The sequence below is a fragment of the Pediculus humanus genome, genomic scaffold (genome assembly GCF_000006295.1).
Source record: "Pediculus humanus corporis 1103172108315 genomic scaffold, whole genome shotgun sequence".
In the NCBI taxonomy this organism is placed as follows: Eukaryota; Metazoa; Arthropoda; class Insecta; order Psocodea; family Pediculidae; genus Pediculus; species Pediculus humanus.
This window is the reverse complement of record NW_002987884.1, coordinates 90,546-105,545: the sequence shown is the minus strand read 5'-3', so window position 1 is coordinate 105,545 and position 15,000 is coordinate 90,546. Positions and strand designations below refer to the sequence as shown.

The following is a 15,000-nucleotide window of genomic DNA, read 5'->3' as shown; positions in this document are numbered from 1 at the left end:
AAAAAAAAAAAAAAAAAAAAAAAAAGGAAAAAACTCACATAGTCCTTGGGTCACGACATTGTTAACAATATTTAAATTAAAAACAAAACAAAACCAGATCGAATTTTTTTTTCCTTTTTTTTCTTTCCTTCCAAACACTTGCGCAACCATTTAATGCATTAAAACTAATGAAATCGATAAATAAAAAAAAATAAAAGCTCAACGAAACATTGCTCACGTACTCGCATACACACACACACACACACACACACAAACACCACCACCCACCATATACAAGAGTAAGAAGAGGATCATCAAAAAGTAAAATGCAGGGGGCCACAAAAAACAAATCGAAAACATACGCAAAAAGATATTTTTCGTACGGATTTTCTCTCTCTCTCACACTTCTCCGTTCTCCCCCTGGAGAGAGAGAGAGAGAGAGAAAATCAAATCTCATGTAAAATCGATGAAAGGAATAATAAAGTCGAATAGAAAAGGAAAAATCATCGTGGCGTACGTAAAAAACCAAAACAAAAATTCACGAAATAAACCCTTCTTTCCTTTTTTTCCTTTCCCGTTTTGTAACGACGACCAAACCTATCAGGGGAGGGGGGACGATCGGGGAGAGGGGGGAGTAAGGGACCCATTTCAATCTAACATAACCAAAATGTTTAATTTTTCATCGCATGACTAATCGTAACGTATTACACATTGAATGAAAAAAAAAAAAAATAATAATAATAATAATAACGTAGTAAACAAAATGATGATTTTTGGGGATTTTTCCCCGGATTTGTCGCAACCTTTCGAACCTTTTTTCCCTATTTCTTTCCCCTGCATTTAACCTTATTCAATCAATGAATCTCACAAATTTCGACAAAGATATTTCTCAACATAAAAAAAAAAAAAAAATATTAATAAATAATAATAATAATTTGCAAAATGATTAATACAATATATGTGTAATTATTATTATTTTTAAATTTAAAATTTTCTAAATCGATTTTCCCTAAAAATAATCATCATTATTATTATTATTATTATTTTGAATCAAATTAAAGAGAGAGAGAGAGAGAGACTGAGAGAAAACTTTCACTACTTTACCAGATTTTTTTTAAACAATACAATGAGTGAAAAACTTAACGTTTAACTTAATTACTACTACTACAAAAAAAAAAAAAAATAAATAAATAAATAAATAATAATAATAATAATGAAAAGAAAATTGATTTCATTTTTTCCTTACTTCATTATCTGTGATAATATGAATATATTTTTGACGATGAACCATTCAATATCACTTATTTTAATTATTATATATGGTCGAAAAGGTTTCTGTATCTTCAAAACTTTTGATATTTTTTTTTTATTAATTTAAATTTGATTTATATAATTTTTCCTTTTCCCTTTTTCCTTTTTTTTTTCTCCCTTTTGGTTTGTTTTTTTTGTTTCTTATATTCACTTGTCAAAATAAAATTCTTTCTTTCTTTCTTTCTTGTTTTTTTTTTATTTTTCTCTTATCGAATTAAATTCGGGATGAAAACTTGCATTCCTATTTGTGGGATTCACAAAAAAAAAATAAAATAAAAAAGATGAAAAATTTTTTTTTGTATATTTCCACGTATGTGTATATGTTTGATGTGGATAATTATAAATTATAACGACTACATCATGCTACTCGCATTAAAATTAAATTATAATTTTTTTTTTAATTTACAACTCACCGATTAAATTTTTTTTTTTTTTTGTCTGAAATTATTAATTTAACCAAATTACTGTTTTTATTTTTGTAATTTTCAAATGGGTATTATTAACAGTAATTTGATAATATTAGAATTAGTAAAATTTTTACAAAAAAATAAAAAAATATAAAATAAAAATTAGTCGAAATTACTGCTCGATGGATGCCATACTCGATAATAATTTTTAAATTTCTTTTAACGAAATCAAAAAAAAAAGAAAATTAGTCGAAATAAAATAATTAATTAAATAATTCATATATGTATGTGTGTATACATAATTTATTGAAAGACATTTGGAAAAATTTAAAATCAATGCTATTTGAAAATCTTAAATTATTTATAAATATCAGTCAAAGAATATCTCTTAATATTTTGAAAACGATTAAAAATATATTTTAAGCAATAAGATAGAGATTTAATTAATTTTTTTTCTTTTTTCTTTTGGCATGACAATTTAAGTAATTATTTTTTTCAAAAATATTTATTTTAGTCTTTGAGATTTTTTTTTATTATTTTTATAATTAAATTTAAATTTATAAAATTCTATTAATATTAAAATATCTGGGATAAATATAAATTATTAATTACATTCAATGTTTTTTTTTTTTAAACTATAATATTCATGGATTATGTTTGTTTTAAAAATAATTGCCTCATCTAAGATTTTTATTTTAAATTTTTTTTTAGAAAAGTGTTGTTAGCTTTATAAGAAAAAAAAAAAAAAAATTATTCTTACGATATTTTTAATGATCCGAGACTTTAATACAGAATACGAGTTTCACTATATATATAATTATAAAATATTTATTTCAAGTGCAAATAATTTCACCAATTAAAAAAATTTAATAATCATTTTGCACAATTATGAACATCAAACGAAGAGAAACAAAAAAAAAAAAAAAAAAAAAAAAAACTGAAAATTATCATCTATTTTTAAAAAAAATCACGTCCGCCATTTTTTTTAACGACCTTGAATAAAACTAAAAAAAAATTTTACTACGAAAAAAAAATTTAAAAAAATTTTTTTTTTTAAGAAATGATCATCTTCGAATAAAAATTTTTTAAACGATAAAAATTCATACTTAAAAAATAAATAATAATTTTTTTTTTTTTAAATAAAAATAAATGTTAAATATAACTTACAACTGGAATAGATATCCAATATACCCGTAAAGATGACCCCCTATTCAACATTGGGTTTTTTTTTTTTTTTTTTTTTTTTTTTTTTTTTTTTTTATAGATTCGAATTTTATTTCAAGAAGTAATATTTACACAAAAAGAACAGATCACAGAAATATTGTACACTTATAAATAAAATTACCAATTTTTTAGTTTTATATTCTATTAAATCTAATTAAATACAGATAAAAAGCACTATTAGCGTGAAAATGGCCGGTAACCTTTACCCGATATCCATTTAGTTGTGTGACGTCATTTTCAAAAAAAATTTTTACAATGGGCCAACGTAAAAATTTCCAGTTTGGCCAACGTTAATTTTTTTTTCCGCCACTTTTTTCGCGGCCCTCAAAGCTCATAAAATAAACATTTTAAAAATGTTATTTTAACAGACGCCGGGTATTGTTTTGCAAATTTATTCACGAAAATCACGTTACGTAAATAATTATTTATAAAACCTGGCTTTTATTTTTGAAATCTGTTTTTATTTTTTTATTTATTTTATATGAACATTTTCAATCGAGCTTTAAAAAATTTTACTATTAATTTCTGTTTTCGGTATTAGTACTGTTAGTTTTTTGTATAACTTTCATTACTCTATAACTTTGTCTGGTTATTTATTTAACCAAAACTACTTTTTATATATATGAAGTATGAGATTGTATATGAAGTTTTTTATTTACTACTATTTTCTTGAAGATTATAATTAATTTTATCCCTTCATGATAATTATAATATAAACATATTTAAAAAAAAAAAATTTTTTTTTTAACAACAATTTGAAAAATTTACAAGAGGACTTATTCAAATTGTACATGAAAATGGCTAAACCAACTCCGACTCCAAGTCCTAAACCATCTGTCCAAGGAAGTCAGCCTTCTGTTAGGAGCAGATCGAATTCTATGCACAATGCGGACTATGAAGAATTTGCGAGCCTTCAATTGGATAAACCAAATGAATCAGAATTAAAGACAAGTGAAGAAATGAAAAAACACATGTATGATGATCATTTTGAAGGCAGACCCATAGAAAGAGCTATGCATATATTAACGTGAGTTTTTTTTTTTTTATTGTGAATAAGCAAACTTTTCACAACTGAATGTAGCTCTATCCTCAACTTATTTATTAAAATTAATTCGGGAATGTAAAAACCCTGGTGACGATAATATTTATATTGTAAAGCTATCGGTTTAAAATATTAAATTTACTTTTAAATTTAATTTTATCCTCCCTTAAATTTACATTAAAATTTAGTCAACATTTTTTTTTTGACTACTTAAGGGAATTTAAAACGTTTTAAAAATGGCCCAGAAAAAGCGTTTTTATATATATATATATATATTGATGCACAAAAACTAAAAGTTTACGGTAGATTTATAAAAATAATTATTTTTCGTTTTCGCTTTAAAAAAAAATGATGATACGTCATGGAGTTTGCATTAAAAAATCCAGAAATAAATTCGTTTTTTCCTCATATGCTTCCTATTGGGGAAATTGAAAAAGAAATGTGAGTAATTAATTATTTTTTCCACAACTTAATTTTCGACGATGGTCAAATCCAAAATATTGAATGCAATTTTTTTTATTGAAACTAATGTAGTAAAATCGATGTGATGCAATTTTAAGGTTTTTTCTTTTTAAATTATGTGAGAATAATTTTTTTGAAACGTTTATTAAATTAATTGTAACGTTTTCCATACGCATTTTAAAATGTCTTACCAAAGACGTGATCATCATTTTTTTTTTTTTTTTTTTTTTTGTATTGATTAGCTATATATTTATTTACAACATGAAAAATTCTTTTTTTTTTTTTTTTTTAGAATCGGTGAAGAAGTGCAAAAGCTAAGTGTTATTCGCAATTTATCACAGTTACTGTCTACAGATGAAGAAGGATGTATGTTAAGGGTTATTCCAAAAATTCAACAAGCTTTAAATACAGCTACAACAGAATTTCATGTGGAAACGGCAAGATCATATTTACAAATATTAGAAAGAAAAACAGTATCTTCTAATACTTTTGCCAAACATTTTTTACCCTCTATAATTTACCATGCAGATAACAGAGATCAAGGTTTAAAATCTATTAAAATTATTTTTGTTTATGTGTAAGTGTTTATGAAAAATTTTAATTGAATTCGTCGAAATCTTTTGTTTAGTCGCAGCGAATGCATGGATGGAAACACTTTTATCAGCTACAGAATTCCTACCTCTTGATATTGTTAAAAATAATATTTTTAGTATTGCATTAAACAAAGGGCAAATCTCTCAAAATGTTAATCACAGAATTGCTGCGTGTAAACTTCTTGGAAAAATTAGCTCTAGGATTGAAACTCCTATGTGCGTATTCCGAAACTTAACAATCATTTTATTTTTTTTATTAATTGTGATATTTTATTATTATTATTACTTTTTTTTTTTTTAGTATTAAAAAAGATATTCTTCCAGTTGTACTTTCTCTGTGCCAAGATGTAAATGAATCAGTTAGAGCAAGTATATGTTCTCAACTACATATCGTTGCCAAAAGTAAGATTTAAATGATTATCTTTAGCAAAAGATTAACTGCGTTAAAACATTTTGATATACTATATGACTGATGTTAATTTTATTATTATTTCAGGTGTACCTGTAGATATGCTTAAATCAGCTTTGATACCTATTTTAGTCGAATTAGGAAGGGATGAAACAGTACAAGTTCGAGTTGAAGCCATTGATACGATAGTTAAAATAATTCCAATATTAAATCCAGAATTAATTAAAACATCAATCATTCCATTAATGAGAAAAATATTTGAACAAGCCATTGTATCTGTTGATGACACTCTAGTTACCGTTGCTAAAAATTATGGCAGTCTTTGTTTAGGTTTGGAAGGTAATAAATAATAAATAATATTTAAAAAACCTTTTTTTTTTTTTTTTTCAAATTAAAAATAAAATATATATTTTTTGTAGCTGTTTTAAACTCGTCTGAAAAATTATGGCTGGTTACTTATTATCATAATTTATGTCACATGGGAATTCCCCTTCACGGAGCCAAAAAAGATAATTTTTTCCCTAGTCACGTCCTCGATCGAATTAATTCAAGGTAAATAATTATCACGTTGATTTTTTTTTTAAAATATATTTTTTTGAAAAAAAAAAAAAATTTCCACCATAGTGAATGTTTTGCAAAACTTTTAGGTATATAGAATGTCGTCAATCTTGTGCTTATAATTTTCCCGCAATGGTTAAATTTTGTTCTTCATCATCCGAATTATTAGAAAAAATATATCCATGCCTTTGCGATTTTTCAACAGATCCTTTTTATATGGTTCGAAAAACAATCGGTGCTGGAATGCACGAGGTATTTAATGCAAGAATGATTTTAACGACGGAAGCAAAATAATTAATTAATTAATTAATTAATTTCAGGTCGCTAGAATTTTAGGTAAAAATAACAGAGTTGTTAAAAATCAAGTAATGACGCTCCTTTGGGATAACATGGAAGAAGTATTAATGGGAATCATACCGAATTTAGGGAAAACCATCGAACATTTAATAGCAAGCGGGGTTTTAGGTCAAGAACAAGTTTGTAATTTTTAAATTATTTTATTTGTAAAAAATTACTACCATTTCCCTCCCCTCCCCACCCCCCCAAAAACATACATTACTTTTTTTTTTGTTATTGTTTAAGGATGCCGTTACTTTTGAACTTGGCAGGGGTCTTCTTCAGTGTGATAAAACAATTAGGGATAAAACACATAATTGGAGGTTGTATTCAAGTTTTATTAATCAGTTAGAATCAATCGTCAAATGCTTGCCAAGTGATTATATTTATTCACATTTTGTTACGCTCATGTTTGAAAAAATGCATCGAGCCGTACGTTTTTTTTTTTTCATTTATTTTTCATTTAATAATTATTCTGCCGTGGCAAATTAATAATTTTTTTTTTTATGTAATAATTTTCAGCGTCCATTACCCTGTCGACTTGCAGCAACAAGAACATTGTTAATTTTTCTTCGTTACAATTTGAAAACGAATCAAAGACAAGAAATAAGATCACGGTTACAATCGGAATTTTGTCTATCATCTTCTTGTTATAAAAGAATGTTATATTTAAGATTGTGCACCGTCGCGAGAGAAATATTTTCAAGGGAGTATTTTAAGGAACACTTTTTTTTTCCACTTTTAAGTAGATCAGGTACGATCAGGTTCATAAATTAATAATATTATTATTATTATTATTTTTACGTGAAATGATTGGATCACGGTTGAGTATTTATTCGTTTTACGATTTATAAAATAAAATTGACAAGGAAAAAAATAAAATTTTTCGTTTTGCAGAGGACAAAGTACCCAACAATCGTTTATTATTGATTCGACAGTTGCCATCTTTAAAAGCAATGATTGTAATGCCGACGGAAAAAAAATATCTTCAAACGTTAGAAACATGCGTTCGCAGCATGGCCGTTTCTGAAAAAGACAAAGATGTGACCGCCGAGCTTAAATTATCAATTCACCGTTTGGACAAGACTGAAACTTTGACGGAAGGGGTGATGAATTTTACATTGAAAATTAATTTAATTATTATTATTGATTAATTATCGATAATTAATTACTTTTTCGTTTCTTTTTTTGTTAGAGTACGAGTCAAAGTCAAGAAGATGCTGAAAATAAAAGAAGATTTGATGAAGAAATGAGAGTGGCGAGTAGCAGTAATCGACCCGGTGGTACTTTTCAATATACCACTCAAGATTCTCGTCGTGGTAAAAAAAGTTTCTGGTTTTTTTTCTTTCTTTTTCTTCTTCTTTAAAAAAAAATCCACTGATGATAATAATAACAATAGTTCAAAGTTTTTAATTACTGCTTAAAAAAAAAACATTTAAATATTGTTTTGTTTTAGCTCCTCGACCGGAAAATTCTAAATCGGCGCCTTCTCCAAAACCTGGAGAACCTGCAAAACCGTATAGCGCTTCTTCAGTGAATAGTTCTTCTTCTAACCAGGCAAATAGTAGTCCTAGACCTGATAGAGTTTCTTACACTTCAAATAGCAATCAAGTTTTGCCATATCATTCGAGTAGCTCGCAATCCGCCAATTCAGGATCTCATCACGGAAATGTTCAAACGTATGTGTGTTAATTATTAATTAATTAATTTATTTATTTGTTTATTAACAATAATTTAAACAAATAATAAATCCCCTTAGAAAGAATTAATTTAAATATTATTAAAATTAAAAGTTATGATTAATGGTATTTGTGTACCCGACGCAGTTCAAGAATGAAATCATTGTTTTTTAACACTAAATCCCGTGACAGTTTTTTTTTTTTTTTTTTTGGGGGGGGGGAGATTATTCATTGAATGGTTTTATGTTTGTAGAATCGATAACACGACTAACAATCTAATATCAATAAGAAGTAGTTTTATTTCTTCTAACAAAACTAACGTCAATCAATCGTGCACGTGTTATTCGACGGCTTACACACGATCACAATCACTAAGAAATTTAAATCTTCTCGCATTGGTCGATTCGAATTTTATATATTCTCAAAAAAAATTATCCGAAGTCATTCACGGAGGGTTGTGTCGAGATCCCCGTTTGAAATTGATGAAATCCTCGTCGAGGTACAAAATGGAAATCTCGTGGTTGAATTTGGAAACGGATTTAAAAAACGAACTTTACGCTCTCGTCAAAAATCGTCAAATTCAGGGCGACAGGAATTACAAGGAGAAAAATAAATTTTTAACGGATTTTCGTAATTACAACGAATCGAATTTGAGTAAATTTTTGTCTCTCGAGGATCGAGATTTTAAAGAAACTATATATAACGTGACCGGGGTGGGAATGTCTTCGTCGGAAAAAAACGATGCGAATTTTTTCGAAGAAAGACTTAATTTTTTCGAAAGAAAATTAAAAATGGACGATGAAAAAACAACTAACAATACTAAATTTGGAAATTGTTCTTGCATTCATTCACTAACGACGACGATGACGTCGACGACTAACCGTAATAATAAATTTTTAGAAGTGGACGAAATAAAAAATTTATCTTATTTCAGCAAAAATTTCGAAGAGGATTTTTACAGGGATGCAGGAGTGAAAGCGAATGAAATCATCGGGAGAAAAATGACGGGGATTCCGATTTATGAAAAACCCGGGATATCGAGCCCGCAATATAAAATGACGACGACGACGACGACGATGCCGACGACGATGGCCAATAAACGTAAAACGTGGTTCGGAAATGAAAACATATCCCCCGGTCCGGTCAAACTCGAAACCGTGACGGGATACCCGAGTAAAAATTTGGAGAGGAAAAAATCGGACACGTTACCGTCGAGAGAAAGCATAAACCTTCAAAAATTAGGGATAGGACCCAGGAGTAAAAGTTTCATTCTTCCGAGCAGTTCGACGCAAGCGAAAGATGAAAAATCCCAATTTTCAGATTTTCACGGAGGATTCAGACCCGAAGAAAACGGTTTATCGAAATGCGATGTAAATTCGTCGGACGAAAGGTTCGCGAAAGGTTTTCGAACGGATTCCAATCCGAATCGTTTCGGTTTCCGGTTGCAATCGCGAGAAGAATCCGCGACGAAAACGGATTCGAAAATCGAGAGACCGACGATAAAAACGAGGATTCCCATAAATCAAAGGGGGGGAGGATTGTGCGAAACGAATCCGGGAGGTGGTAGTGGTGGTAGCAGGTCCGCGAGTCCGTCGATCCCGACGAAAGATAAAACGAGTGAAAATGTTAAAAGTCATACGGGAACCGGTTCGAAAAAAATCCCGGTCGTCGTGTCGAGGAAAAGCATGTTGATACAATCGAATCCGATTAAAATCAATCAAATTAAAAACAATCGAAGGAGTTTGGATTCGTCGAAAATAAGTTTGGTCAACGTGGATAAGGGAATGAATTTGAAAAGGAAAAATGATAAATTTTATGGAAAAGAAAAATCACATGAAAATGATAATCCGATGGAAAATCGTTCGGGTGTGAGAGAGGAGGAAAAAGGAGATGGGGAAACGGCTAATAATAATAATAATTCAGGGTTCAGTAAACTTCCAGTTCGGTGAGTTTGATGATGGGGCGAGGGGTGGGGAGGGGAAAAGGGGGGAAAGAAACCCTATGTTTTCCCATAATTTTCACGATTTCCTTTCTCATCTTGAATCACCATAACCTTTCCTTATAAATGAATAAAATATAATTTTGTATTTAAATTATGAAAATCTGAGAAAAACTTTTTTCTAATGTTCGTTTTGTTTTTTTTTTTTTCCAGGAGACAAAGACCTGATAAATAAACGTGGAAATAAAATAAACAAATAAAAAGAAAAGAAGGATCGAAGGAAAAAAGGGAAGAGAGGAATACGAATAAATGGTATTTAAAAAGGGATTTTTTTGTTTTTTCCCGGGAGAGCGGGAGAAAAAAAAAAAAAAAGAGGTGGTTATTCGAAAGGAGAAAGAGAAGGATGGAATTTGGGAAGATGTGTAAAAAGGAAGAAAAGGAAAAGAAAAATGGGAGGAAAGAAGGAAGGAAAAATCGGGAACGACGGGAACGTCAAGGAAGAAAAAAAGAAAATTTTTTTTTTTTTTTTGTTAAATTTTAAAATTTTATTTTTTATTCGGCAGCGTCATGTCGTCGCGCGTCATTTGTTGAATTTTTGTTTCTCTCTCTCTCTCTCTCTCTTTCTCTCTCTTATCGTCGACGCATAAATGGGAAATTGACTACAAGACCCGATCTTTCTAACGGTTATTCTCATGATTTCGGGTTAAAGAAAAAGAAAAAGGAAAAAATCAAAATTTTCCATTTTAGAAAAATTCCCACGTTTTTTTTTTTTCTCATCCGTACAAAGAAATTAAATAAAAAATTAATTTAAAATTAAATTTCCCGTTTTTTTGTTGTTATTATCATTATTATTATTATTATTATCATTATTGTTATTTTAATCATTGACATTTATTTTACAAAGTTTTAATTATTGTTTTCGTGTGAAAAGAATTCGTGACGTCATCGATCAATCGATTGATCGATCGACACGATGTAAATATTTATAAAACGATGTTTTTGTTTTTTTTTTTTAATTTTTTCTTCTTCATTTTGTTTATAAAAAAAAAAAAAAAAAAAAAAAAAAAAAAAAAGAAAAGTACAAAAAAAAATATAAAAATAATAACCAAAGAAAGAAATTTTTTATTTTTTTGTCAAATTTGTTCAATTGTTTTATTATTATTATTATTATTATTATTATTATTATTATTATTGTTACTATTACTATTAGTATTATTACTATTACAAAAATTATTATTATTATTAAAAAAAAGAGGAAAAGTTTTTAAATGAAATATCACGTTTATTTATTTATTTATTTACATATATATTTATTATAAATAATAATAATAATAATAATAAATTGTTCATGTTGAAAATTAATAAATGAAAATCATGCACGTGTACATAAACACATACATAAATTTATTTATTTATTAAAGTTAATGTATTATTAACCATGTATTAAAAATGTTTAAATGTATATTTAAAAAAAAAAAAAAAAAAAAGTTTTAACAGACTGTTGAATACGGGAGGGGAGGGTGGGGGAAGGGAGGGATGGAAAGGGGAGGGGAGGGGAAGGAGGAAACGATACCGTTAATGATAATAATGAAATGTTTTATTGAAATTTTTTGTAATGTTGTAAAAGAAAGAAACGAATGAATAAAATATAAAAAGTGTTTTATTTTAATTAATTAAATATCAGTGGATTTATTTTTATTTAATTATTAATTATTGATTTTAATTTATTAATTATTAATTATTTATTTTGATTTATTAATTTTATTTTTAAAAAAATTTCCAAATTTGATTTTATTAAATAATTAAAATCAGTTTTTGGAAAAAATCAATGAAATTATTTAAAAACGTTTTAAATATTATTATTATTATTATTATTATTATTATTATTATTAATATTATTAATCAGGATGGATTTTTATCCCTTAGGGAGAATCAGGTAAGAATAAATACCTGAATTTCTTTTAATAAATTTTATCTTTTTTATAATATATAACCTTTATGCAAATAGGATCAGATTGATTCCTGAATACGGTTCCTGTGACGACAACAACATCCGTGAGGGAACAACCAGGATGTATAGGAATAATAATAAAAATCAAATCGTCCCGGTCGACAATGGAAACGGGAATCTTTTTGGTTTTTTCTTTGTTTGAATTAATGTCAACGCGTCGCTTCCAATCGGATGTCATTCATCCAAATACTAATCAAATCCAATCAATGCTGCTTAACTTCGAACAAGAACCGGAAGTACCCACCAAGGTACGACAGGTAAGATATATATATAAGTAAAAGAAAATTATTTATCTTATGAGTAACGAAATGGTTTGTTTTGTTTTCATATACTTAGCTTATGTAATCGTCTTTTTTTTTCATTTCGCTTTACGCAAACACACGAAAGAGTCAATGATTGTTAAAATAAGAAAATTTTTTTCTTGTTTTAGGTTTAAACCATCAATTTAATATCTATTTCCGTTTGTTTCAATGGAAAATTTTGCAAACCGGATGCGGTATCGACTTATAAATCTCAGGTATTTTTGCACACCTTATTCAAAAATAATAATATTTTTTTTTATGAAGGGATTTCATTCTTATTTATGGGAGTTGTAAGTCAATGGAAAAGAATTTTGGACATAAAATTATGTTATGAATGAGTTAGGTTTATTTTACGTAACCGGAAATGAATTGAATTGGTACAATGGATAATGATAATAATTTAATGGATAAATTAAATGTTATCAAAGATGGTTAAAAATCGATCATGCACTCTGAAGCATAAGGAAAGAAAATGTAAAATGCGAATATGTGTTAATAAGTGGAAAAAAGGTAGAACGATAAAATGTCAAAAAATAATGCTTTAAAATTTTTATTATGAGTTTAAAAAAAAAAAAACATTATGAATTAATGAGTATGAACTTAGTAGACGACGGAACCAGATTTGGAAACGGCAGAGGCGGCAGCACTAGCGGCAGCACCACCGAATCCTCCGGTGTAACCTCCGTGGTAGACGGGGGCAGCGACAACGGGAGCAGCAGCGACGGGAACTACTCCTCCGACAACACCTCCGGCTCCTCCTTGTTGTTGTTGTTGTTGTTGTTGGCCTCCGGCTCCTCCTTCTTGTTGTTGTTGTTGTTGTTGACCTCCGACTCCGGCTCCGGCTTGTTGTTGTTGTTGTTGTTGACCTCCGGCTCCGGCTTGTTGTTTTTGTTTTTGTTTTTGTTTGGTGGTGGTAACGACTTTGGTGGTTACGGTTTTAACGACTTTTTTGGATTGTTTTTGTTGTTGTTGTTGTTGGCCTCCAACTCCGGCTTTTCCTTGTTGTTGTTGTTGTTGGCCTCCGGCTCCTCCTTCTTGTTGTTGTTGTTGTCCTCCGACTCCGGCTCCTCCTTGTTGTTGTTGTTGTTGTTGTTGTTGGCCTCCGGCTCCTCCTTGTTGTTGTTGTTGTTGTTGACCTCCAGCGACGGTAGCAACGTGGGGAACGGTCATGACGGGTAGGTAAGCCATGGTGGCGGGAACGGCATGGAAACCAGTTCCGACGACTCCAGCAGCGGCACCAGCAGCAGCACCAGCAGCGGCACCAGATTCGGCAACAACGGTTTCTTCACCTTCGACTTCGGCTTCGGCTTCAGCTTCGGCTTCGTCTTCATCTTCAGCTTCAACACCTCCGGCGGCGGCAGCGGCAGCAGCACCAGCTCCGACTCCAGATCCAGCGGCGGCAGCGGCACCAGCTCCACCTCCAACTCCTCCGGCACCAGCGGCGGCAGCGGCACCAGCTCCGACTCCTCCAAATCCGGCTCCGGCAGCGGCTCCGGCCATGGCACCAACTCCAGATACGACGGGACCGTCGACAACTTCGTAAACTTGTTCAACTACGGGTTCTTGAACGACGGAAGGTCCAGCAGAAGCGACGGTGGGGAAAGCCATGGCGACAGAGGGGTAGAAAGCAACGACTCCGTTGCTACCAACTCCTTGAACGGTTTGAACTCCTTTTCCGTAACCGGTGGCAAATCCATCACCGAATCCAGAGGTGAAAGATTGGCTCATTCCACCCATTCCTCTCATAACGGAAACAACTCTTCTGCTTCCGACGACGCGGGCGGCTTGAGCTTGAGCTTGGGCTTGAGCGGCTTGAGCTTGAGCTTGAGCTTGGGCTTGAGCGACTTGAACGGCTTGAGCATGAGCTTGAGCTTGGGCTTGAGCGGCTTCAACGGCTTGGGCTTGAGCTTGAGCTTGAGCTTGAGCGGCTTTTAGAGCTTGAGCTTGAACTTGAGCTTGAGCTTGGGCTTGAGCGACTTGAGCGGCTTGAGCGGCTTGAAGGGCTTGAGCTTGGGCTTGAGCTTGAGCTTGTCCCATACCACCGTAGTAGCCTCCCATCATTTGTCCTTGGGATTGAGCTTGAGCTTGTCCTTGTCCCATACCACCGTAGTGGCCTCCCATCATTTGTCCTTGGGATTGAGCTTGAGCTTGTCCTTGTCCCATACCACCGTAGTGGCCTCCCATCATTTGTCCTTGGGCTTGAGATTGAGATTGTCCTTGACTACCCCATCCTCCGTAGGATCCGTGCATGGGGTACGAAGCGACGAAGGTGGCGGCGACCAAAACCAAAACGGAAGTTTTGAAGTACATTTCGATTATTTTTTTTTGAATTTTACAATATTTGCAAAACAAAAAAAAACTTGCGAGTGCTTTTGAAAATCCATTTCGGGTCTTTTATACTCGTTCGAAATGTCATCAGTCACGTTTTCATTCCATCTACTCGCCATTTATCAGTTTTTAGGGTAATTTGAGCCGAGTCGATGAAGAGGAAACCGATCGTGAAAATTATTACATTGTTATTGTCGCCTTTTTTTTTCTTTCTAATGTCATTTTGATTATTCGAACAAACATTAACGAATTTTTATTTTTATTTCGTGTTTTCTTTTTAAAACAAATTTCATTTCCGTTATCCCTATTTACAAACAAACTTTCCACTCATTATTTTAAAAAACATTTTCATAAAATAAGACAACCATTTAAAATAGAACTGTATGTTCCTTTTATGATTAATAAAATTTATAATAAATT

General features: G+C 30.7%; 4 protein-coding genes across 4 annotated transcripts in view; 3 read left to right on the top strand and 1 right to left on the bottom strand.

Annotated features, from left to right (window-relative positions):
* Nucleotides 1-3,718: 3,718 nt before the first annotated feature.
* Phum_PHUM596020 (uncharacterized protein) lies at nucleotides 3,719-4,045 on the top strand (the record flags this gene model as incomplete). Its single annotated transcript, XM_002432579.1, has 2 exons — nucleotides 3,719-3,948; nucleotides 3,979-4,045. The coding sequence occupies 2 exons, from the start codon at nucleotides 3,719-3,721 to the stop codon at nucleotides 4,043-4,045; spliced, it is 297 nt and encodes a 98-aa protein (XP_002432624.1).
* Nucleotides 4,046-4,324: 279 nt separating this feature from the next.
* Phum_PHUM596010 (uncharacterized protein) lies at nucleotides 4,325-9,949 on the top strand (the record flags this gene model as incomplete). Its single annotated transcript, XM_002432578.1, has 14 exons — nucleotides 4,325-4,404; nucleotides 4,718-4,968; nucleotides 5,054-5,234; nucleotides 5,320-5,420; nucleotides 5,515-5,766; nucleotides 5,847-5,979; nucleotides 6,075-6,237; nucleotides 6,306-6,461; nucleotides 6,568-6,753; nucleotides 6,844-7,075; nucleotides 7,219-7,427; nucleotides 7,517-7,640; nucleotides 7,778-8,000; nucleotides 8,254-9,949. 14 exons carry the CDS (start codon nucleotides 4,325-4,327, stop codon nucleotides 9,947-9,949), a joined length of 3,987 nt encoding a protein of 1,328 aa, XP_002432623.1.
* Nucleotides 9,950-12,777: 2,828 nt separating this feature from the next.
* Phum_PHUM596000 (uncharacterized protein) lies at nucleotides 12,778-14,598 on the bottom strand. Its single transcript, XM_002432577.1, has one exon. It carries the CDS (start codon nucleotides 14,560-14,562, stop codon nucleotides 12,853-12,855), a length of 1,710 nt encoding a protein of 569 aa, XP_002432622.1. The 5' UTR covers nucleotides 14,563-14,598; the 3' UTR covers nucleotides 12,778-12,852.
* Nucleotides 14,599-14,732: 134 nt separating this feature from the next.
* The window catches only part of Phum_PHUM595890 (uncharacterized protein), a gene marked incomplete at both ends in the record, with an annotated part of 1,976 nt that continues 1,708 nt past the window's right edge, over nucleotides 14,733-15,000 (top strand). The window contains one exon of the mRNA XM_002432576.1: nucleotides 14,733-14,797. Coding sequence (XP_002432621.1) covers nucleotides 14,733-14,797 — 65 coding nt within the window. The remainder of the gene's footprint in view (nucleotides 14,798-15,000) is intronic.

What these genes read in the sequence shown, in the direction of transcription:
- Phum_PHUM596000 (XM_002432577.1), bottom strand. Translation starts at nt 14,562, where the DNA reads ATGTACTTCAAAACTTCCGTTTTGGTTTTGGTCGCCGCCACCTTCGTC.